Source organism: Meles meles, chromosome 1, assembly GCF_922984935.1.
Source record: "Meles meles chromosome 1, mMelMel3.1 paternal haplotype, whole genome shotgun sequence".
NCBI classification, from domain to species: domain Eukaryota; kingdom Metazoa; phylum Chordata; class Mammalia; order Carnivora; family Mustelidae; genus Meles; species Meles meles.
In genome coordinates this window covers 40,738,341-40,762,749 of record NC_060066.1, presented here as the reverse complement: position 1 = coordinate 40,762,749, position 24,409 = coordinate 40,738,341, and the positions used below count along the sequence as shown (strand labels likewise).

The 24,409-nt window shown below is 47.1% G+C and overlaps 1 protein-coding gene across 1 annotated transcript in view; it reads left to right on the top strand.

Moving 5' to 3' along the window:
• The window catches only part of PTDSS1 (phosphatidylserine synthase 1), a 63,064-nt gene that overhangs the window by 36,606 nt on the left and 2,049 nt on the right, over positions 1 to 24,409 (top strand). The window contains exons 7-12 of the mRNA XM_046011713.1: positions 2,231 to 2,372; positions 4,281 to 4,393; positions 7,413 to 7,478; positions 14,694 to 14,793; positions 22,494 to 22,562; positions 23,310 to 23,379. Of these exons, the coding sequence (XP_045867669.1) occupies positions 2,231 to 2,372; positions 4,281 to 4,393; positions 7,413 to 7,478; positions 14,694 to 14,793; positions 22,494 to 22,562; positions 23,310 to 23,379 (560 nt within the window). The remainder of the gene's footprint in view (positions 1 to 2,230; positions 2,373 to 4,280; positions 4,394 to 7,412; positions 7,479 to 14,693; positions 14,794 to 22,493; positions 22,563 to 23,309; positions 23,380 to 24,409) is intronic.

The following is a 24,409-nucleotide window of genomic DNA, read 5'->3' as shown; positions in this document are numbered from 1 at the left end:
TTGGGTACTGACTTGATAACACACTCTTTAATATAGTTAAGACCATGTGGAACAGAGCAAAAACCATAGCTGTGCCAGGTGTTGGTGGAAGCAAGCTTTCTAAGCAGTAGCTCATTTGAGCCTGACCTCAATCCTAGGGATTGACTTTTCTCTTCCTTCTAGGGATGGCAACAGTGAGAACTAGGTTTAGTATTTTGCCCAAGGACACACAGGTCCTCAGCCACTGAGTCCAAATTTAGGGCGGGCTCTTACTGCCATAACACTTCCCCCTTTTCATATATTTATGCTTCCGATTCAACGTGAGAGTCATTTTGTCGGTTGACCAAAACACAAGCCCAGCTCATAAGCGGAAATCCCACTAGTGTATTTTTTATGTTACATCAAATATGTAAATGAATATAAAGTTGAATTAGCCTGTTTACAGTCCCGACTTACAGCGATGGTTTGACTTCATGATTTTTTGGCTTTGCAATAGTGTGAAAGTGATACGCATTCAGTAGAAATCATACTTTGAGTTTTGAATTTGGATCTTTTCCCAGGCTAGGGATGCATGTAGGACCCTGTCCTGCGATGCCAGGCAGTGGCCTTACAACTCCCAGTCAGCCACGTGATCATGAGTGTAAACAACCAGTATAGTCACAGCCCCTCTGCCCCCAGACAGCCCTGGTTTTTCTCTTTTTTTTTTAATTTTATTTTATTTATTTATTTGACAGAGAGAGAGGTCACAAGTAGACAGAGAGGCAGGCAGAGAGAGGGAGAAACAGGCTTCCCACTGAGCAGAGAGCCCGATGTGGGGCTCGATCCCAGGACCCTGAGATCATGACCTGAGCCGAAGGCAGAGGCTTAAACCACTGAGCCACCCAGGCGCCCCCAGCCCTGGTTTTTCACTTTCAGTGCAGTATTCCGTAAGTTACATGAGATACTCAGTTATCAAAGAAGCTTTGTGTTCGAAGATTTTGCCCAACCCCCATAGACAACTATAGGTGCTCAGAGCAAGTTTAAGGTGGGCTGAACTAAACTACGATGTTTGATGAGGTGTACTAAATGCATTGTCATCGTATGATATTTGCAATTTATGTCAGGACTATCAGGACGGGACCCCGTCATAAATTGAGGAAGATCTGTGTTAAATATTCCAATACTTAATCCCACTGTGTCACTCTCTTTATTCCCAGATTCCTCTTCCTCTTTCCATATAGTTGGCTATTTTTTTTTAAATACAGTTCCTTCATAGTTTTTGCTTATTTTTGGATAATCTCTAATTTTTTTGTTGTTGTTGCTCTTGTGCCTCAAATCTTTTGCTGTGAGATTTTCTTTTTCTTTCTTTCTTTTTTTTTTTTTTTTAAGATTTTATTTATTTATTTGTCAGAGAGAGAGGGGGCACAAGCAGGGGGAGCAGCAGGCAGAGGGAGAGGCAGGCTCCCCACTGAGCAGGGAGCCCCGATGCAGGGCTTAGTCCCAGGACCCTGAGGTCACGACCTGAGCTGAAGGCAGATGCTTAACCAACTGAGCCACTCAGGTGTCCCGAGATCTTCTCAATACATGCTTGTTGATGGGTTAGATGAATGAATGAAGGAACAAACCCTCCCCTTTTCCCCCGTAAGAATAAAAGGCCTGACCTGTTCTGTCATGGGAGTATGACATTTTTAACTGAGTGATTTCTAGGACATTTTTAACTGAGTGATTTCTAGGATTAAAACTAAGGAAGGTTAAAAATCACTGTGTTTCATCCCCAAGTGTTCACTTATCTTAGGAACACATAGGATGAAGAAACAGTGTGGGTGACCTCAAAGTCTGGAGCATGTTCTCTCTTTGACTAAAATGCCCTGACTTGGGAGATGCACAGCGGGTGGGATCATATCCTGGCCAGCGCCCTCATCCTCCCTGGTTTGGTTCCAGGTGGTTGTCGTTGATGTCTCAGGCTCTTTTGTCACCCATTCACAAGGGAAGGCCTCTCCTGGCTCTGCAGTGACCTGACCTCTGCCCTGTGCCTGTCATCACTGAAATGCCCCATCGAGCTTACAGCTCTCCACACTTCCTATGGGTAGAGAGATCCTTGTGGGAAAGACGGTTCGACTAGAAAGGATTCTTTTTGTTCTGAGCATGTGTATAAAATCGTCAGTGCAGATTTTGTTTGGGGTTGTTTTTTTTTTTTCTTGTCTTTTGTTTTTTTCTTCTTCCCCTTCTTTATCTCTCCAGATTTTCACTGGGGCCATTCTCTTCCTTACAGAGACATCCACACCACCACCGGGAAAATTAAAAGAGCTGTGCTCCAGTTCACTCCTGCTAGCTGGACCTACGTTCGATGGTTTGACCCCAAGTCGTCTTTTCAGAGAGTGGCTGGAATATACCTTTTCATGATCATCTGGCAGGTATTTTTCCGGATGCCCAGAATTCGGCGGGGGTGGGGAGGGAAGGGGGTAGTGGGAACGAAAGCAAAATAAGAACCGCCCAGAAATTTAGAGTTAATGCTAGTTGACACTGCTTAGCAGCTGGCTGGTTTGGAAGATAGAAGATTCTGCAGCTGACATATAAAATAATTAAACAGAACGGTGTTATCACATCTAAGGTCTTACTTCCTGGGGAAGACATTTTCAAGTATCTTTCTTTGAATTGCAAATTAGGAATAGCTTAAAATTCCCGAAAGAAGCTTTTGGTCAGCATCTGTCACCCAGGGAGTTAGGCATTGGATAGCTTTTCAGGGCAATCATTTTTGGGGACCAGAGGAACAAATGCAAAGGCTTTTTCTTATGTTCTAGGTTTAATGTTTGACTTTTAGTCGTGCCTCAGCTGTTACCACTCTTGGTGATTTGTAGAGAGCTGAATAAAGAAGTCCTCCCCGCGTGTGGGGCGCTGCCGCCCTTTGGGGACCTGGGTCCTCCAGGAGGGTGCCGTCGGTGGAGGGAAGGTCTCCTTCCATGCAGCCCACTACGTGACTGAAGTGATTCAGACAGCCGAGGGTCTTGGAAAAGGATGACCAAACATCTCTGTCTTCTAGAGATAGCCTCTTGTGTTGATCCTCCCGTCCCCAGGTTAATTATTTTACAACTTCGGGAGACTAGCTTTTGCCTGAAGAGTCTTTTAGAAGACTCTGTATTTTGAACACATGCAAGGAATACGCCCCGCATAAGGAAAAATAAGTGTGTGTCACCTTTAAGACCATGGTCCTGGTCCACACATGGAGAATACTGTTTATCTCAGTAAATGGACTTTCTCGAGAAACAGAAGTGTATATGAATGTTTAAAATTGTCACCATAGTTTGGGGAATCCGTATGTATAAAAATGGGAGTTTAAGTGGATGGGAATTAAGTTTTACTTCATGAGAGTAATATCTAAGACGGTATAGTTTTCCTTTAACCCAAGAACTGAGGAGGAGCTTTGATTTGCCTGGGAGAGATAGCAAGCTGTTCTAGAAGGGCCGCACTCCACGGAGCCCAGGTCTCCTGTGAGCGTGAGCACTGAGCTGTGGCCATCTTTTCACGTGTGGTGTTAACTAGTGGACCGTTTTTTAAATTTTATACCCTTGAGATCAGCGCTATGGGAAAGGACACAACGTCTTACGTCACTGAAATGAACCTGGTGATCCGTGGGTTTTCCAAGCGGTGACCTTCCCTGATCTCCACTCCTTGCTTAGTCTGGATGGGAAATGCAGGAGGCAGGCTCAGCAGGGAACACATCCCTGTGCTGCCTCATGTGATGAGCTGCCCTGGGACGCTAACCTCAGGGAAGAGGACCACGGCCTATAGATGAAACTTTGAACCAGTTCCTCACACCCACCTTTAAGAGCTGCCTGCTAGGTGCATTCCCAGTCATTTCTCATTCTCAAGTTGCTTTGGGCGATTAAATAGCTCACTTTCCTGCAGTCCTACATCTCAGACCTGGCCTGGTTTCTGTAAGACTGCGTAAGTGTTCCATGGCAAATACTTGTCTTCATGATTACCGCTGTTCTCAGAGCATCTCTCTCCCGACTCTTCCAGCACATCACTCGCATGACCCAGGTGACAGCCACGTCCCAGGAAACTTGATAGCCGATACCACCATGTACCCCTTTCCCGACCCCAGCACCTCTCCCGTAAACCCCGGTTGGTTGGTGTCAGTATTGTACTGGCTATTACTTAGTTTAAAAATAGCAACTATTCCACTAGTGACTTGGAAGACCCCCTGTATTTTCTGAAAATGCTTTGAACATACTATTTTTTTTAGAACATCCGTCATGAGGAATATATTATTATGGCTAAGCATACAGTATCAGGTTGACTAATGCTTCCTTCTCTTTCAGCTAACTGAGTTGAATACCTTCTTCTTGAAACATATCTTTGTGTTCCAAGCCAGTCATCCATTAAGTTGGTGTAGAATTCTCTTTATTGGTGGCATCACAGCTCCCACAGTGAGGTAATTCTATACAAGCGTGACTGTCATTTGAGCACGTTAGCCTGCTGTGTATTCTCCTGTTCAGCATAAGGAAAGTCATGTAAATGAGCAGATCTTCCATGAAAATATTAAAGGAATATACATTTGGATCTGAAGAAAATGTTTTGCTCTCAGACCTCAGTCACATGAAGTGAGAACACCACACACGCCCCATTATCTTTAAACATTTTTAGCGTCCTCCACTGCTGTTTCTTTTCTACCCCCCTTGAAGATCTTTTAAATTAAAAAAACAAAAAACAAAAAACTTTTTTCTAAAAGGAGGTGATCAAAAAAATACAAAAATTTTCATGGTTGATCAGAAGTCATAAATGACGTTACTTTAGAATGATACTTTACTCGCTCTTTTAGAGCAATTAATTTCCTTCTAGCAGTGTCCTTTCTGTCATCCTCCAGGACAACTCAGATAAGCTTGGATGTTCATGCTGTTCCCCTGATTCAGGTAGGGCCCCAGAGGTGAGGCGTTCTTTGGAAACTGCCCCTCGTATAGACTGATCCCCGTGAATATCAGACACACCTAGTTTCCTGTTTCATTCTGCCTACTTAGAGCTATTGGTATTTGGGTTTTACAGTTAACGTTGGAGCACTGGCATTGAGTAGTAAGGACACCAAAGAGATCTGCGCAGTCGATTCAAATATAAACTAAGCAGTTACAAGTGTTAGTTTTCCAGAAGCTGTGGGATAACTTAATTCACTATTTTCAGTATGCATACAAACCACACAAGCAGAGGGCCTCACTTGCCAAGAAGAGTGGGTGTTCTCCTCGGTCCAACAAACCTCCTTACTCTGTCCAGCACCTCTTCTGTTCCTCGTTAACTAGTACAAAAAGGAAGCAGATGTGCATAGATATAGATATATATTATATATAATCATTATAAACAATTATTTAAATTTTATTTTTTATTTTATATATCTTTATATATTTAGTTTATATATATTTAATATGAAAATATTTTATTTTTAAATACTTAAAAAATAATTATATATACTATATATCTATATAGATATTTATATATCTACATCTATCTATGTATAGTTCCCCCCAAATCCTGGATTGAGCAAACCAAGTAAGATACAACTGAGTCCTGCAGAATTAAGGGTCCAGAATTCCACCTCGGGCATTCATTGTGAACCACATGAGAAACCAGCAGTTGGCAGGCAGGCAACGTTCTGACGTGTCACAGACCAGTGGCCCATTGAAGTACTTTTCTTGTAAATACGCTATTTTCCCTTGATGGCTTGGAACCTCCATCTCTCACTTAAAATTTAATTTCATTTGAGGCTTACAATGATCTTCAAGAAAGATTCGCAGCAGCTCCTTCGTAAAATTAGGAATAATCGACGAAGCCAGTAAGTGGGGAAAAGAAATCTCTTATAAAAGAGAATCACAACCATATCTGATGGATCCTGAAATTTCAGTATCGTTAAACATCTCAAAACAAACACCAGACACTAAATGTCCAGTATTTTGAGGTTCTTTTTCTTGAGAGCATAACATTTTTGCCAAACCGTATGGATTTCTACATGATTCTTTTGTTGATGTTGTTTAAAAGTCAGCCACTTTTCCTATGCTTTTTACGAACCAGAGGCATTTCCTATGCAAGACGACGCTGTGACAAGCTGCTTGGAAAGGTGGAGGTGTTCCTAGTGGGTCTTAACACAGCCGCTCCAAGTAGCGAGTGCCAGGCCCCTAAAAGGAGAGGAAGCTTATAGGCTTCCGGATAAATCCTACATACAGACCACATTTCCTGTTTTCGTCCCTTTTGATTCAACTCTCTTGCTTTGAGAAGATGTTTGACTGAACATTCTTTGAATCTGGTAGTAGAAAGCACAGTCAAGGGGGCTGGATACCATTGGAGGGTAGAGTCACTAAACCGGTAAAGCATATCAGGTCATGAAGATGTAATGAGCCAGACCTGTATTCTTTATGACTAGAACTCTTCACTCAGGCCTCTGGGGTGAGGAGATGATAATTTGTGGATGACCTCCAGGTGTCCACGAATCCTCTGAGGCTTAATGCAAAATTGTGTGTGTGTGTGTGTGTGTGTGTGTTTATGTGCCTTTATCATAGGTTTCATTAAATCCTCAAAGGAGTCTGTGACCCCGAAAAGACAACGAGCTCCTGCTTCAGACGCTGCTTCTACAGGGATAGATTGAGTTTTGGGGGTAGTTATGAGGGTCTAAGCGTGTGCTGTCCTCAACAGCCACCCCTGGAAATGTCATTTGTCTGTGTTAAAATGTGCTCTCTGAGGAAAATACACATCTTATTTTGTAGACTTAGTGCAAAAACAATATAAAATACTTCATTATAGCCATTTTCCATATATTGGATTAAATAAAATAGCATCTGTTACTAGAACAAATGTTATCTATTCCTTTTTCTTTAACATGGCCGCTGGAAGATTTTAAATTACACTTGTGGCTTGTATTATATATCTAGTGGACAGTCCTGGCCTAAGCTTTTCAACTCCATATCATTGCCTCTTTTTTTCTGATCTCATCAGTAGCATTCAAAGTCATTGATATTCAGGGAACAGTGAGCCACAGCTGGGGTCCCATTCTAGTTCCTGAGAGCCAAAAACGTGTGTGTGTCCGGCCTGGGTTACAATCAGCAACCTTTGTCCTGGAGAGTGCCAGAGGAGACAATTACTGACAGTGTACGTGACCCTCTGGAATGACTTCCATGCAGAGAGACTCGAAGCGCCCATTCTGTCCCCAAATCAAAACCGCCTTTGATAATAATTGGCCCTTTACACCAGGCTCTCTCCTCCTTCCAAACCTAGCCCGAACTCTTAACCGTTTACCAGGAATGTTTCAGCAGGCACTGGCTTCCTGTTCCCTTGACTAGAGGTAGACCAGGCAGCTGGAGTATGTAGAACAAGGCAGAATATCTTTTATATTTACTGTGTCAAAGTGATTTAATTCTATACTGACCTCTTGGTCTTCCAGAAGCTCTCAATGAATGCCACCTTTGTTCTTTCAGGCAATACTATGCTTACCTCACTGACACACAGTGCAAACGCGTAGGAACACAGTGCTGGGTGTTTGGGTGAGTAATCTCTGGACATTTCAAAACATCTTGAGCCTTTAAGTTTCCTTGGTTATTTCTTGACCCTGAATTAAGTGTCTCTCGGTACAATTTTCCTGTGGAGGCTTAACTGTTGTTTTTATAGGCCTTTTCATTTTTTAACATTTCTCCTTTCTGATTTAAGTTTAGAATATTGTAGTTGAAAATATTATAGAAAATAATCATGGAAAAGATGATAGACAAACTGCTTTTTAAGAAAAATAGGAAATCAAAAGATATTTTCTGCATAGAACTTGGGAGACAGCATTCTTAACTATCGGGAACAAACTGAGGGTTTCTAGAGGGGAGGGGGCTGGGGGGCTGGGGTAGCTGGGTGATGGGCATTAAGGAGGCACTTGTTTTAATGAGCACTGGTATTATATGCAGCTGATGAGTCAATAAATTCTGTACCTGAAACTAATCCCACACCTTATGTTAATTAACTTGAATTTAAATAAAATCTTGAAAGAAAGAAAAAATGATTTGAAAGAGACCATAGGCTATCTAGTTTAGCCCCGCAGTGTCAAATGCGAGATCATCTTCAGTGTCTCAGGTAACGGTTCTTTCACGTAGATATCAACGACAGTTTATCCTTCCAGTTAGTAGCTGAGGTTCCGAAGACCCCCAGCAAACCTGTGTGTGCAGTTCCATCCCGAGGCAGCTGAGATCCAAGACCTAGTCTGGGTTCTAAACTGAGTGTGATGGCATAAAAAAAATCAATGAATACCCATAGTAGGGAAGAAATTACTACTTTCAACAGATTTTTAAACAGAGTTAACTTTCTTTTTCCCAGTTAAAAAGACAATACGTAGGTATAGATAAAAAAGTGGCAAAAGAAGAAGCTAAAGATGATCTAGAAAAGTCACCCGGCCAGAGAGAATTGTGGTTAACATTTCTGTCACTCCTTCTAAACATTTTTCTGTGTCTGTGTGTGTGTGCGCGCACACGCACTCGCACATGCCAGTGTCCAGCTGTCCTTTCAGACTCAAGTTAGCTGTAGGCAGGCTTTTCCTCCCTCCTAGAGCACAAAGGCTCGTTGTTCTTATATCTCGTACATTCTGTGGTATAAACTGATTTTCCTACCCTAAGAGTAGCTTACCGGGTGATTACATGGATTAGCTTTCCACCGTTGAGTGACGTGACAGGAGAGAGAACTACCATCCACCAAGCAGAGGCCACGTGAGGGCACATTTGTTGAGTTGTTTAAAAGAGGGACTGCCTGCCCCTCCCTGGCCTGCCCCAAGAGGACAAGAAGCATTGGTTTTGCATCTCCTTGTCCGCAGAGCTCCTCCACTGCTTCCGGGAACCTTCCATCCACATGCGGTTTTCTCTTTGTATTTGCAAGTCCTTGCCAGAGTCTTCACTCTGCTGCCAGAGGACGTATTTTCCACACAACCATCCCTGTTTACCTGTTGAGGGAAAGGGGATGCTGCTCTGAGAGAGAGGTAGTGTTACAGCAAAGTTGGTTTCTCATCAGGCAACCAAAAGATACAATCCCGGTGGTGGGAGAAAAGGCAAAATCAGCAGGGCCCGAGCTACAGAAAACAGTGCTACAGAAAGTCACATCTTGTTGAAGGGGACCAAATAAAATGATGCAAAATGCAAAGGAGCGCTCATGGGGCTTATTTACTATGCTTCTTGAAAATGGAGAGCTTCCAGAAGAGTGGTGTCAGGAGTCGGGAATCTTGAGAACTAGTGGGCCATGCTGAAAATACCACAGGGCTCTCCAACAATCACACACAGCCGTCTGCCTGGGCGTGTGGACGCTGGCAAGAGCCACCTCCCTTCAACTGGCGAAGGAGAAACAGCAGGGCCCACGCCTTGTCTCTTCGCTCTGCAGCTTTGCCCCTTGGAGGTGGTCATCCCTCCTCCTCCTGTCTCCTGCTGCCCTCATCTTGTGTTTTTCCATCCCCCATCACAACAGCAAATGTTGGGCCCCCTGAGTGGCTCCCTCCATTAAGCATCTGACTCTTGATTTCGGTTCAGGTCATGATCTCAGGGTTGTGAGCTCGAGCCCTGCACCTGGCTCAGCACCGAGCATGGAGCCACCTTGAGGACTGTCTCTCTCCCCCCTCTGCCCCTCCTCTCGCTCGCTCACACTCTGTCCCTCTCACAAAAACAAAAACAAAATGAGTGTTTAAATGTCTCATTTCTTTTAATAACTAGGAGCTGCTTTATAGCTTCCTTTTCACTAATTTTAGAGTCATCTCAGGCTTTAGCACAGGGCGAAGAGGTGGGGGAACAAAGTAGGAGCACCCCGTATTATAGTGACAGTGGAATTTGGCTCTGGTGGAGGTGGGCAGAGGAGGGGAAGAGGCAAACGGGACCACCTGAGGTGTCATTCCCACCATTCCACAATATTTTCTCCTGAAGAGAGCACTTTTTTCTTCTGTAAATGGTATACCCAGAAAAAGTTTGTCTTGTTGCTCGCTGATGTACCTAAATACAGACTTACAATGTGGTCTTCCACAGTTATGCCACAGACCTGAGCTTGTAAGCCTTTTATACTCAAATACACCGTGCCCAGCAGAGAGATAGGACTCCATCCAGCTCCGGAGGAGCTCCACCACAGGGAAAGCAGTAGTGCGAAAAAGCCGGCCCCTTCTCTCTTCAGAAAGTCCTGTTGTGCCATCTCCAGCTCTGTGGGGGCATTAGGGCCAGACCAATATGAACAGATTCCCCTTGGGATGCACTTTATACCATCTTTATCTTCATCTTTCTCCCCACTCAGCCCTCATCATAACTGAGTTTCCAAACAACAGAAAAGTAGCCTGATGTGTAAAGAAAAGATGTCTGATCACGTGGCCCTGAAGGAAGGTGTCCAACAAGCTTTTGGCTGTTGCAGGAGTGAGCCATCACTTTTCCTTCTGGAGAAAGTTCCAGGGTGGGGCCTTGGAGGGTTGGGTAAGAGTCTACAGAGCCCTGGGGGCCCCAGGACTGCATTCGTCTCAGTGTCAGAACTGCCCTTTGCTCTTTGTCACCCAAACGCTACTGGTGCCCCTTTGACAGTCAGCTGCCATCTCCGGTGCTCTGCTGAACTGTTCTGGCCAAGGCCGGTCCCAGATCAGCAGGTCCTTCCTCCATCTGCAGCTCTCCTGTCTTCTCCCCAGCACCTGCCATCTTGAAACTGCAGCGACTGGCCTGGTTTTCCTCCTACTTTTTTGTTCCTTCTCAGTTTCCTCTGCCGGCTGCCCATTCCACGTCACTCCACAGCTTCTTAAAATTGTGCTTGTTTATTTGTTTGGCAGAGAGACAGCAAGGGAGGGAGCACAAGCAGGGAAAGTGGGAGAGGGAGAAGCAGGTTTCTCGCAGAGCAGGGAACGTGATGCGGGCTCAATTCCAGGACTCTGGGATCATGACCTGAGCCGAAGAAGGCAGGTACTTAACCTACTGAGCCGCTCAGGCACCCCATCTTCCAGCCTCTTTTGGGTGTGTGCCCCCCCCCACCACCACCCACCTCCCCTGGAAAGATGGACAACAGCTGTGAGGCACAGGGCCCTTCCAGGAGGAGGGTGTGTGAGGGGAAAAAAGCAGACCTCTGCGGGAGGTCTCATCCCATTCTGACCTCTCCCAGCCCTGGGTCCCCACCCCTGCTGCCAACCTTCGTTCACAGCCTCCCGCATCCCTCACCTTCTTCCCCGTCCACCCACCTCCATTCACACTGTTAGGGTAGCTTCATAGCCAATTTCCCTTTCCCACTGTCTCTCCCTTCATCCCATCCTCCTTTATCCCGCCACTCCCTGCGTCCTTCCTCAAAAACACCTCCACTGACAGCCCAAAACCTCTGGCAGTAGGGACAAAAGTTTTTTTAGCAGCTGAATCCTGTTCCCCAAATGATATCTTGCCCCAAATCCTAACAGAGAGCAAAAACAGGTGAGCAGAACTATCGTGGGTATGCCACCCAGAACCCTTTGCCCCTCTTCCCACCCTTCCCACACTGACCTTGGAGTTCTTGGGAAGTCAGAAAGTTCCATGGAATACAGTGGAACATTGTGTTTCTATCTGGTAAAGCCTAGCGCAGCTATCACTTCTTCTAAGAAGGTGTCTTTTCTCACCCGAAGCAGAACCCGAACCCAGTTCCTGGGCACCTGAGTGGTTGTGTGGTAGATGTGTCCTGTGTGTACGTGTCTCCTTTCCACTGCGAGAGGGTCCCACCGTGAGCCACCGCAGCAGTGGATTCTCGTGCTGCCAGGGGGCAGGATGTGCGGTATATTCCATTTGCACCCAGGCCATGGCATTCTCAGAATCCTGAAGTGGGTTTTGTTGGCTAGCTGAAAACTTCTCTGCTTCTCCTGGTTGGCTCGTACGCCCAGTGCTTTTGTGTCTGAAGTTTCTGTAGTGTACCTGCGTCTGTTCTCGTCCCACTCACCGAGGAGCTCTTTACCCCAGACTCTACGTTACTGGCATCTTTACCATGTCTGGAAAGAACAGGTTCCACAGGGCAGGGGAGCTGAGAAGGTCCCAGTCAGCAGAACAGCCTCGTCCCCAGGCAGGAGCAGCTCCTGCAGCCCAGGTGTTTGGCTGCTTTCTAAGCTGGCTGATTAAAGATAAGGATGGGTGGAGGCATCAAAGGGAGCAGCCGCACCTAATCCCATCAAACCACAGTTTGGCCAAGGAGTTCATTCTGACGAAGATCAGAGAGATGGAATTTTGTGCCCCACCTGACCTCCTTGGGAGGAGGTTGTGCAATCTCAGCTGAGAGCTCAGCAACAGCGGCTCCCTGTGTGCCCAGGCCTTTGGACTCAGCTCTAAAGGAGCCACCACTTGGGTCTTCTACGAAGTAGTTAGCCTTCCAGAAGGACTCCTTCAGGATTCCCTCAGAGGGTCAGGGATAATGGGTGGGGGGCAATGACTGGTGGTAAAAGGGTCCATGTGATTATTGGGTCTAATGCATGCCATTTCCCACCACCCCTCACACCGCCACAGCGACTCCCCTGTCCCCAAATTGGAAGCCCCTCTGATCCTGCCCGCAGAATGATCATACTCAAATGGAATTGAGTCATTTTCGCTTTGCCTTTCATTTAAAACCCTTCCTCAGACTCAAAGCCAAGCCCTAGCGTGGTCCTCAAGACCCATGTTGCCCTGTGCCTCATCTCTGCCCCCTTCCCCTCACTTCCTGCCACGCCATTTTAGTCTGTGGTCACGCACTCACTGCAGGGACCACTGCTTAGCTAAGGTTCTTCAGCATGAAAGACCAACAAATCCCAACCCTGAAGTCATTGACTGAAACGCTCTGCTGTCTTTAACTTCGCATCATGATGAAGACCCATTCTGAGTGGGTCCTGTCAGCATTTTCTTAAAGTAAAGGAACAAATTATTCTGTGGAACTTCTGTTTCAGTTTCGTGTGTGTGTGTATGTACGTGCATACGGGGTTGCAAAGGAAAATGTGTTTCTTGCTGTGGGTCTTGGGTCATAAAAGCTTGAGAATCACAGCCCTAGTTATTGTGTTTTTGAAAGGTGACTCGATGGAGCTGAATACCCAGAATTCTCACAGTAAACTCGGGGTGTTCAGTCGGGCCTAAGGGCAGATGAGCACACTGACTATCTGGGCTAAGCACTTGCTCTCCTGATTCTTCAAGAAGCCCCAGCCAAAGGTTAAGTGTTCTTTCCAAGTCTCCCCCACCTGCTGCCCGGCACCTGCCTGCACTGTGCTGCCATCTAGCGTCACCTCACAGTCCAGACTTGAGCATCCTGGTGACACTCAGCCCTGCACTGGATCCCAGCTAGAATGTACTTCGCTGGGGGTGGCGTGGGGCGGAGATGGTCTTTAGAGACGCAGGCCAACCACTCCTAAACATGTTTGGTTGGGGCTAGGGGAGAAGAGCCCCAAACTCTATAACGATACATTAAGATTTTCTGCTCTGGCAGATTTGAGGCATTCCGTTGTTCAGAGCTATCTGTACATTTGCCCATGGCAGTGATCCGTGTGTCTGCCCATGGGTAGGGACACTGAGGATCTCCTGAGCCCCTTCTTGCCTTTTGAGAGAATATCTGGGTGACTGCACCCAGTCCCTGAATGACCGGATTCCACCTGGAGTGAGAGGGACGCCTAAAGTGGAGTCGTCCGAAATCAGCATTCTTGGGTCGTGTCTGGGCTCACACAGCCAGCTCCTCCGTTCTTACCTTCAAGCTCTGAACCTTAGTAAAGTTCTGATCTTTATATTCATAAGTGAATATGCAGAATGGAAGAGTGGCTTACCCCCACCCCCGCCTTTGCTCTTTTAACTAAGGAGTAAAACGAAATTGTTTTCTTTAAACTTTATGTATTTGGAGGATAAAGGATTATTTATATGGTCAGCAAGAACGGGGAATATTGGATCCGGAAATGGTTGGAAGTCTGGGAGGGGAATAGGATTGCTGTCTTCAAGTTACGGAAAGACAGCTCGGAAGGCTCGAACTTGCCCCGTATGACTAGAGGACATAGTTAGGATCCATGGGCAAAAGGGGGCAGATACCCGCCTGAGACAAGGCAAACTAGGCAACGGCTGAAGAGACTGAGTGGCAGAACAAGTGGGGTCCAACAGAGGCGGTGACAGTTCGCCCTGAGGTGATAGGCTGAGTTGGAGGCTTCCAGCTATTAAGATCCAGGAGCTGAGGTTTTGGTCTGGGAGAAAGGAAAATGTGAAAAATACTTCATTACATCTGGGGAGGTGTGGAGAGACGAATAGGCAGAGCACAGGGTTTTTAGGGCAGCCTGGCTCACCTGGAGGGTCCCGTAATGGTCCATGCACATCACTACACATTAGTTCAAACCCACAGAACGTACTATGCCAAGAGCGAACGCTTACGTGAATTGTGGTCTTCGGGTGATGGTGACATGTCCCTGTAGCCTCATCAGTTGTGACAAATGGACCCTTCCGGGGAGGGGTGGTGACCCTCGGGGGTGGGTAGATGGCAGATCTCTGTACTTTGCCCTCAGTTTTACTATGAACCTAAAGCTCCTCTAAAAAAATTAAGTCTTAAGAAAAATAACAATAAATAAACTTTGTATGCCATCTAAATATGTATGTTATTTCTGAAGAAATTGCTATGGAATAGAATGAGTATCGTTTGTGGGGAGCTGCTACGCACGTAGAATGATGGAATAATGTGTATTTCTGGTAATGCATATGCCCAGCCCTGCACTGTTGATATGCATATGTATAATGCATACAATAAGAAGAATTAATATTTTATCACTCATTCTGTCTGACTAGGGTCATCGGTTTCCTGGAAGCTATCGTGTGCATAAAATTTGGGCAAGATCTCTTCTCTAAGACCCAAATACTCTATGTTGTGCTCTGGCTTCTTTGTGTGGTAAGTCATTACTTTTTTACCCAAAAGTGACAGCAACGCTCCCCATGGTGTCTCTTTAAAAAAACAAAACAACAATGATGAAAACCTTTATACACCAAGTTCTTTTAGAAATATGCAGACAGGACCTTCTACTTGTAATAACCGGCCACCTGTCTAAAGGTCAAGTTAAACACATGAGACCACCCAGCATCCAAAACGGGTCACCTGGGCAGGTGCTAGTCAAATGGCTTTTGCAGGTGCACCGTACGTGCATTTATTCTGCTTTTGGAAGTTCAGCTTCATGAAGGGACAAGGACAGTTACCATGCCCTGTAGCATATGTATGGCTGTACAAGGGTTTATGTACAAGATAGTGGACTCTGGTTTGTAGGTCATGTGAGATGTTCTTGAAGGTAATCAGACCATGCAGTTTCTGCCTCACAGCCGGACTCTGAAGGGCCAAGCCCTGTGGGTTGAGCTTCCTCTCTGAAGGGAAAAGCCCTTGGGGGCCTCTAGCTCCACTGTCCTGGGACTTTGTCCTCTTCTTTAAAATGAAGTAAGATCTTTCCCCCTGAGCCTCTGTCTCATTTCTTGAATTCCACATATGAATGAAATCATAATTGTCTTTTTCTGATAAGGGAAGGGAGGGAAAAAGAAAATAAGACAAAACCAGAGAGGGAGACAAAGCATAGGAAACAATGGAAACAGAGTGTTGCTGGAGGGGAGGGGCGTGAAGGGATGGGGTTACTGGGGGATGGGCATTAAGGGGGGCACGTGATGTCATGAGCACTGGGTGTTATATGCAACTGACGAATCTCTGAACTTTACTTCTGAAACTAATAATACACTCTGTTAATTAATTGAATTTAAATTTAAACAGAAGTGAAAAAGTGAAGTAAGATCTTAACCTACCGTTCTGTGTCTACACTTCTTAATTTGTTTTATTATTTTGAGCAAAGTCTTATTTTACATTTAAGCTTAAGATTCTTCACTTTTCACTTACTTTGTCCAGAAAATGAACTCAGGCTTTCATTATAATCATAGAAAATTTCAAACATATGTGGAAGTAGGCAACCCGTCAGGCACCCATCCACTGTCCAGTTTTAACAGTGGTCACCTTATGGATTTCTTGTTTCCTTATATTCCCTACCCACCATCCCCACGCTGAATTATTTTGAAGCAGATCCACCTTTAATCGTACAGGATGCATCCCTAAAAGTAGGTCAGAATGTTTTTTTCTTTAATGCAACCACCATACCATTGTCACATCTGAAAAAGAATAATTTCATAATACTATCAAATATCTAATCAATGTTCAGACTTCTAATATTTTGTAAAATTTGGTATTTTTAGCAGTTTATTTGATAATCAACATCCGCTTGTTAGAATTGGCTGGCATGCCTTTTAAAGTCTCTTAATGTACGTTTTCCCTCTGTCTCTAGCTATCTTTTACAGTTTGTCGAAGGACCTAGCTTTGTTGTCCTGTAGATTGGCCCAGAGTCGGGATTTCACTGATTTTATAATGTACTCTGATTTAACACATGGCTTTGTCCTCTCTTGTTTTGTTGCTTTTTTTTTTCCCTTGCAAATTAGTAGTTGAATCTAGAGGCTTAATCAGATTTGGGTCTTTTTTTTTTTTTTTGGCATGACTAAACTTTGTATTTTTAAGGTTTTTTTTATTGACTTTCATTTCACAGCGTCTATTTTTAGGGTCACTTGTTAGAAATTTGTGCTGTACCAGAGCACCTTGAGCCTGTGCTGTCCTGTCTTATCTTGAACAATGAAAGGGAATGATGCTCTCCTTCGTACCTGTACTCCAGAATTCATGTTCAAATGTATTTTTCCATCCCAGTGAGACTAGATGTAAGAATCGGGAGAGCGTATCAGAGGAGCCTGGAGATTTTAACCATGTGCTTCTCACATGTCTCTCTGGCACGTGCCTCAGGTGCGTGAATTGTAGAATGACCGAGTGCAGTACGGCGGGCAGAGATGGGTGCTGCCCCCCACCTGGTGGCAGACCCCTGGGGACTACCGGGAGCTTGAGGCAGGAGGAGGACTCCCAGGACAGGGGCAGCACCCTTCTCACAGCACCCATGTACAGCCCCACCCTGGAGCACCAGTGGCCAGCAAGGCCTTCCCAAGGCCGTGTCTAGGAAGCCCTCTCTAGTCGCCTGCCCTGCAGGGGCTCCTCCAGCCTCTCTTTAAGTTTTAGACTTTTCTCTTTTTTACTTATTTGACACTTAGCCTGTGCTCCCTTACGTCGGTCACTTTTGGTTTGCCTTGGTGCCTGTGTGATTGTCACTTTAACGAGGACATGATGAACAACTTACTGTCCACGCATTGGTCTGTCCTTCACCTAGCATGGTCCTTGTAAGTCTGTCATTTGCTCACGTCTACTGAGTGTTCCTCAAAGCGGTCTCTGACACTACCCATAGACAGCTGGCGGATAAGATTGTATTAATGCTCGCTGGGTGCCATTCACTTCTCATGAATGGCACGTTTGAGGATTTCTTGGAGGGGAGGCACTTCATTAGCCCTCTTTTGTAGATGAAATAAAGACCCAGCAAGGTTCAAGAGCTGGCTCAAGGTCACACAGATGGTAAGGGGCAGAGCTAGGGCCAACATCCAGATGGTCTGGCAAGAGAGTTCCTGTCCCCCCTGCAAAGGCTCCCCTTTCCAAGGATCCCCAGGTCCAGATGGGAATGAGCTGTGCAAACGAACCATGTTCGTATGTGACAAACAGTACGAAGGGTGTGTGCCTAGAGCTGAGGGAGCACTGCAGGGAGAGCACCACACGAGCTGGGGAGCTGCCGAAGTCTCCCAGGACATACCATTCGAGCAGGGTTTTGAAGGGTTGCAGTGGATGCCCTCCCGGCCCTCAGGTGCCCCAGCTAAAAACCTCAGGGCTGCTTCCTCTCCTCTGCCCCTCTTGAAACCACCAAGACACCAGGTTCTGTCCACACAGCTCCCCCATCCCCGCTGTCCCTGCAGCTGTCTGGACATGCACTTCCTCCGCATTCTGCCCCTCGGCCCCATTCTCTACGCTGCCGCCCCACCAGCTTCCGGGGCTCAGACCTGACTCTCTTGCCCTCCTCAGAACCATTCCCTGTCATCGGGGGCTGGAGAAGGCCCAGTAATACAACATTTTTCAATTCAGAATAGTTCAAAGATAGGGTGAGAGAAGGCTGTGGAGATCAGCCTAGCATCTCTCTTACTGAGGATACACATTTTTCAGTATCAGCTTTCAAAGCACAGCGACAAGGGGCTTCTGAAGAGTGAAGCCCAGAATGAGACACACTCTCAGGCCCCAGGAAGCAGGTCCCCTAGCGCGGTGTGGGCGCCTAGCACCCATCGAAGGACAGGAAATGTCCAGCCTCCTTATCTCGGATTCAGCCGTCAGTGAAGAGACAACTCTTCTCCAGTGACAGGTGTCAGGGGTGGAGAGAGGCAGGAGGATTATACCAGCAAAGCTCCTCTGTATAGAAAGAAGGAAGAAGAATCCCAGTCTCAAGACCTACCAGGTGCAATGGGAACTCTTCCGTGTGTGTTTGGACGGTCGTCGTCGGGAGCCCTCATCATTCCCACCCTCTTGGACTTGATTCTCAGGCTACCCCAGACGACTCTTAGTCACCTCGAGTCACCCTTCCAGACTTCTCTTATCTTCACCCGGGGTGCTTTCTTGTCCTCATCTGAATGCTTTCCCCTGCTTTTTCTACCCAGCGACTAATGCCAAGATCAAACTTCAGTTCTGCCCTCCATGAAATGCACCCCTGCCAGCGGGCTGGTCAACTCCCCTTGGGGAACTGGTCACACCTGGCACATACTTCTTTGAGTTCGAAATTCAGTGTCACATAATTTTGGGTGCTTTACATCGTCTCCTCAACATTGTACCTCTTGCTTACAAAGACTGTTTTTGTTGTCCTGTTGTCCTCACTAACTCTGGTACCTGCAGCCTCTGGTGCATTGCACTGGGCAAATGCACGGAGAATGAAGGAGTGGGTTCGAGAGAGAGAGAGACCAGGAGAAACATCCAGACAGGCTGAGAAAGGGGCATGTGCAAAGACGTGCGTCTGCGCCTGTGCCCAGCATCTCAGGAAGACAGCTCCCCCGTGGGGGAGCAAGAGTGAGGAGAGTAAGGTGGGGGAAGGGGACAAGGGACTTCTGCCTCAGAAGGAGGCTTGTTTGTGTGTAGTTGGAGATCCAAGGACAGTCATTCAGTAGGAAGACACTGGTTCTCAGAGAAAGGCTGCATGGGGTGGGAGAGTCTGGAGGGAGGAGAGGTGCTGTCTGAGAGTACTGAGGGTCCCACGCAAGAAATGGCAGAGGGTTGGATTTGAGAGCTGTTGAAGAGTTAAGCTCCACAGGTCGCCACACTCCTTGTGATAGCATGAGAGCGACTCTAGGGTTTCTGGTTTGTGCCCCTGGGTGGCTTTGGGGGTTAGTCACAGATTGGGGGCTATCAGAGAAGCCCATTGAGGGAAAGATGAATTTGATGAGGGCTTTGGGGTTTGAGGGACCCTTAGAACTTACAGGCAAAAATGTCCTGTATCACTGGAAATTCCAGTCTGTCCAGTAGCACGGGAAGACTTCGTCAGCGCTGGAGGTGCAGGAGGTGAGGGCCACTGGTGCACAGGGCGAGGCTGGAACCACTGGATTAGGTCAGGGGAACAGAGCAGGGGCAGGAAAACTGGCCGAGGATGGGATTCTTTGGAGCAGCAGCAGCCGCATTTAGGAGGCCGGGCTGAGAAACAGCCCCAGGAGATCAGGCCTTTGAAGAGGAAGAAGACTGCCCTGATGAGTGTTAGCAGTGTTAGTGCCACAGGCGGACCTGGCCTGAACAGAGACCACTGGCTGTGTTGGTTAGGGGTCCCCACGGCCCATATTCAGGGCCTTTATTAACCATCAAGATGGATCTGAAACTCAGGAAGGAGGCGAGCCTTACTCAGTAAGAATGAAGTGTGGCCAGGCCTCCTTACTACTCAGAGAAACAAAGACCCTGATTATTACCCCTGCTTGGTGGGAGAACAGATCCAGACTTTGAGATGAAGGCAGACGCAGAGTTCACGTATGCTGCTCCTAGGCAGTTGTCTGATCAGTCGTGTCAGTTTGCCTGCTCACTACTCTAACCGGAAGCCAAGCCAGGTCTGACTCTGCCCTGATTGCCACCACACCCCCCCACCCCCCCCCCCCCCCCCCCCCCGGCTGTGTGCTGCTTTGGCCCTCATCCCACATGTTTTTGTCTTTTTTTCCTTGCCCTTTCTTTAAACAAAATCTGTACAGTTGCTATTTTAAATCCAGGCCTTGGCATTTTAAGTGGATACACACCTAGATTTTCACAGGTGTGATTGCAAACCTATAAATTACAAGCTTTGTCTCCTGAGACAAGTGTGAAGTGAGCCTCTAAGTACCCAGGCGAAGTGATATATTTGGCCACCACAGCAGGCCCTTTGTGTGGCGATTGTGACGATAAGCACCTGTCGCTCATCACCTGCGGGTGTTTGCCTGCCAGCAAATTGCTAAGCCCCAGCTGCCCCTCCTTGCCCGCCCACCAGCCCCGCCCCCCTACCAGGGACAAGGCTGGGGAAGGCGGAGCACCACATTCCTGCCCTCTAGTGGGCAGAATTTGCAATGACCGCCATCCCCGTGCTCACTGCCCTATAGGCTAGTGGAGGGAGGACAGCTATCTGGCCAAACTCCTGGTCTGGGGAGGTGGAACCTGCCCACCCCCCCCACTCCCCCCTCCCATCTCCAAACCTAGGACAGTCTGTTTTGCTCTTTGTAAAGGAGCAAACACATCCTTAAGCTTGACACTATGCAAATCCTCTAGGCTTCCGCACTCTTTCCATGCCCCCCAAATGGTACACTTAATGGTGGAGTATATTAGAAATCTTGAGCAAGGCCTAGAATATGCTAAAGCTTAGGAGTTATTTTCATTTTATCATCTTAATATATTCATTCATTGTCTAACTTTTTGATGGGGGAGGACATGAGCTTCCTTTTCTTTAAACCCCTCACCTGCGGACGTATGCCTTCTTGCATATGGCTTTAAAATAAAATGAACAGTGGGTCTTCCATTTCATGTTGTCTCCACCACACCAGTATTCCCACTTCACGGACATAGATGCAGGCCCTCCAGAGCCCTGGGACTCCTGTCTTTTTTGCACTTAAGGTGATGTTGTGTACCCAATAGATGCTCCATAAATGTGGTTGACTGACGGGATCTGGGCCAGAGCCAGACTGCTCACTGCGGTGATGAGAACTGATGAGAGCTCAAAGCCCCCGCCTTCCTAGAGGCTCAGCTCTGATCTGGAGTCCAGGCCGTGCAGTGGGATGCTGCTGGTCCTGGCTGTTCCCTTGATGCTCCAGGGGTGGATAAATGGATGGATGGGTGGATGGATGGATAGAGATGTGAGGATGTATAGACATAAAATCAATATAGGATCTAGGAATACCAAGAGACCTGTGTCCAGGCCCCAGTTCTCCACATATTAGCTGTGTGCCTTTGAAAAGGCCATTCGCCTCTCTGAACCTTCATTCCTCTTCTGTGAAATGAGAGGAGTGGAAATGAGTGCTATCTGAGGCAGCCCTTTGGTATCTAAAGTTACGATTCTCAGAAAGAATTAAACTTACTCAAGGAAGAGAATGTCCTACTCTGATTTTACAGCTGTTCTTATGGTTGGTTCAAGGTGACAGTCCCCAACAGGAAATGCAGGGGAAGAGACAGGGGTGAGATAATGAGGGTGCTCTGGTGTCAGTGAGTACCTAAGGCAAGGCATTCTGAAGAAACAGAACTGGGAGGGACAGTCATTTTGTTTTGGTGATTCACTTACAGTGGGAAGGTCAGGCCTTGCTGGAGGGCCTGGCGGGCACTCATCTGTCCTCACTCTCCCCGTCTCCTTCGGGTGCTCCCAACAAGACAACCAGAAAAGTTCTCCCTGGTTTTTAGTGGTTTGGCATATTTGAAGACGTTGGATTTCCATAGGTGCTATTCTTTGCTTAAATTAGAGTATAATTTAGGGTGTGGTGCAAGGTGGGTGGGGAATTGTCTGGGGAAGTAGAGGTTATCCCTGCCTCTGGGTACGGAAAGACCGAAGACCGCTCCCTTCCCATTTCACTCAGGGGGGCGCTTGCTCCTAAAGCGCTCTTGTTTTCTCCGTGTTTTCTATGGACTTACAGAAGAAAAACAAAAACATCCAGAACTGGGGGTGAGGCGGGGCCATGGAGACAAAAAAGGAGCTGAGAAAGCGGTGCAGAGCCACGGGCAGAGTGTCCCGCTGTGCCGGCCCCCAACTCAGACACTGCGGACTCCATGCCCTCCAGAGCCACTGTGATCCCAGACCGAGTGAAAGTCCTCTCTCATTTACAACTCCTCTTCCCCACAGAAGCCGACCAGCTGAGTCCTCGTAACTTCCCAGTGCTGGTGGCAGAGGAAGGGTCATGAGAACCAGACAAAGTATATAAAAGTATATAAAATCCTATATGCCCTCTCAAGGAGCACCTGCAAAGCGTGCAGAGAATGCTTCCCATCTTACCCGCCATCGAGAAATGATCTTGTATTCTGATTATCGGCATCATAAGTAGTCACTAGGATCTCTAGGAGAGACGGCAAAGCCACATCAAGCCATCTTGTATGTGTTACAAGTCGAAACCCTGAAATCCCGGGAAATGGGATTTATTTTGGTGCCACACTGTGTGTGAAATGTGCTTGTTTTTCTCTTCTAGGCTTTTACCACCTTCCTGTGTCTCTATGGCATGGTTTGGTACGCTGAGCACTATGGTCACCGAGAAAAGGTATGCAAAGGCCCCTCTTTAAAATGATCATGTCCTGCTTGGAGCTTTTGTGGGGGCAGGGGCGGCGTTCATCTGAGAACATGGCATGGCCATCATGGGGAACACGCGCCTTCTGTCCTGGCCACTGCAGAAACGTAACGGGTTCAGGATTCGTCCCCTATCAGTGGCTGCCCATGCTTGCGAGTGTTCTGCTCAGTTGGTCACTATTTCTATCCTCCTTTTGCAAGGGGTTTAAAATCCCATTAATGGGTCTGTTTAAAAATAAAATTACACAGAGAGCCCTGGACTGGTGTTTGGAAGACTGGGGTTTTCTTCCCAGCTCTTGGACGTCGTATGTGTCTCTCTGTGATCCAGCCTGGGGCTTCCCCTCCTCAAATGCCTGCCCTGCCTACCTCATAGAAGACACAGGGATTACAGTTAGCGGCCTGAAAACGCTGTGCTACGCTGATAATCTACTTCAAAGTGTCATATCTTCTTCAGTAAAATACGACTTTCATCCTTGACTTATACCCTAAGTCTGAGGAACTGACAGTACTTTCCAGAAGATTGACGCTGTAGCCCCTGGGAGACAGTCGTGGTTTCATAGCGAAGGAAAAGAAGCGTGAGGAGGTTCTGCTGCTTGCTGGGGATACAAGGGTGGAGCAGCCTGGCTTGCCGGCCCGCCCCCATTGCTCCCCCTCATCCGCTCACCCCCCCTACCCTGGGGAGTACTTGAAGCTCCATCACTAAGTCCACTTCTCTCCCTAGACGTACTCAGAGTGTGAAGATGGCACCTACAGTCCAGACATCTCCTGGTCTCATGGGAAAGGCTCAAAAGGTATCTCTCTCTTACTCATTGTTTAAAAATTGCATTGGGTTCTCTTCCTCCCCGAGGCCCCGTAAGGAGATTTGAAAGCAGTATTTATCCTCTGCATGTTGATAAATGTATGCCCCAAAGTCTCTCAGACCTGCCCATCACACGTCATCCATTACCTGTTCATGAAACCTGCAGGGTACCGGCGGGGTCTGCCCAAGAGACTGGCCTCCTGAGAAGAGGCGCCGTGTAGTTCTGCCTCTTCTGAGACGGGAAGATGTCATGGGGCCTGTCCCCGTCTCAGGCAGCCTGATGGGAATGTTCTTCCTCCTGGCTTTGGTCATGAGTGGAAAGGGTTAGGAAGAATTACGAACCAGGAGGTGAGGTCTCTCAGAAGAGGTGGATTGATTAAAGTGTATTTGTTCAAGAGGCACATGAGTATGAGAGAGATTTCAGGAGTGGAGACAGGGGTCTTCCACTGGCCTCTGTAGGGAGCCTTTGGGAAAGACTTGGGGCCACCTGGCTGTTTTAAAGAATGAGGTTTGTGGAAAGATGCCACTGGACAGTCATCTCTTGTCAGTTCTCAGCCGATTGGACGTCTTGGCCAAAGGGAGAGAACTATGCGTGCTGGAGATGATGGATTTGAGCTCACAGAACTGCTCAGAGGAACCATGGTCTCACAGAGAGGAAAGCACTGCCACTGGCATTGCTTTCCTGAGGTTTTTTGGGGCCAAGCTTTTCAGTTTTTTCCAGGAAAGAGGCGAGCATGCCCTCTGCTGAGTGGCCGGGCGCCCTTTCTGCAAGTCCTGAATCTGTGTCGATGGGTACCCTGTTCTGGAATGCTAATAGTAGTGGGCCAAGGGGCTCCCTCGGGCTCCCTCATTCAGAACCATCTCCTTACAGATCAATTCTTGGCACTTGGAAGCCCTTCTCTGTTGAAAAGAAGACTGCAGGAAGGCAGCTGTGGTAGAGATACGTTTCAGTGAAAGGTAGACAGAATAGTTCAAAAAAAAGAACTTGAGCGTGGTGAAAGAATCCCTTGGAAAAGCCAAAC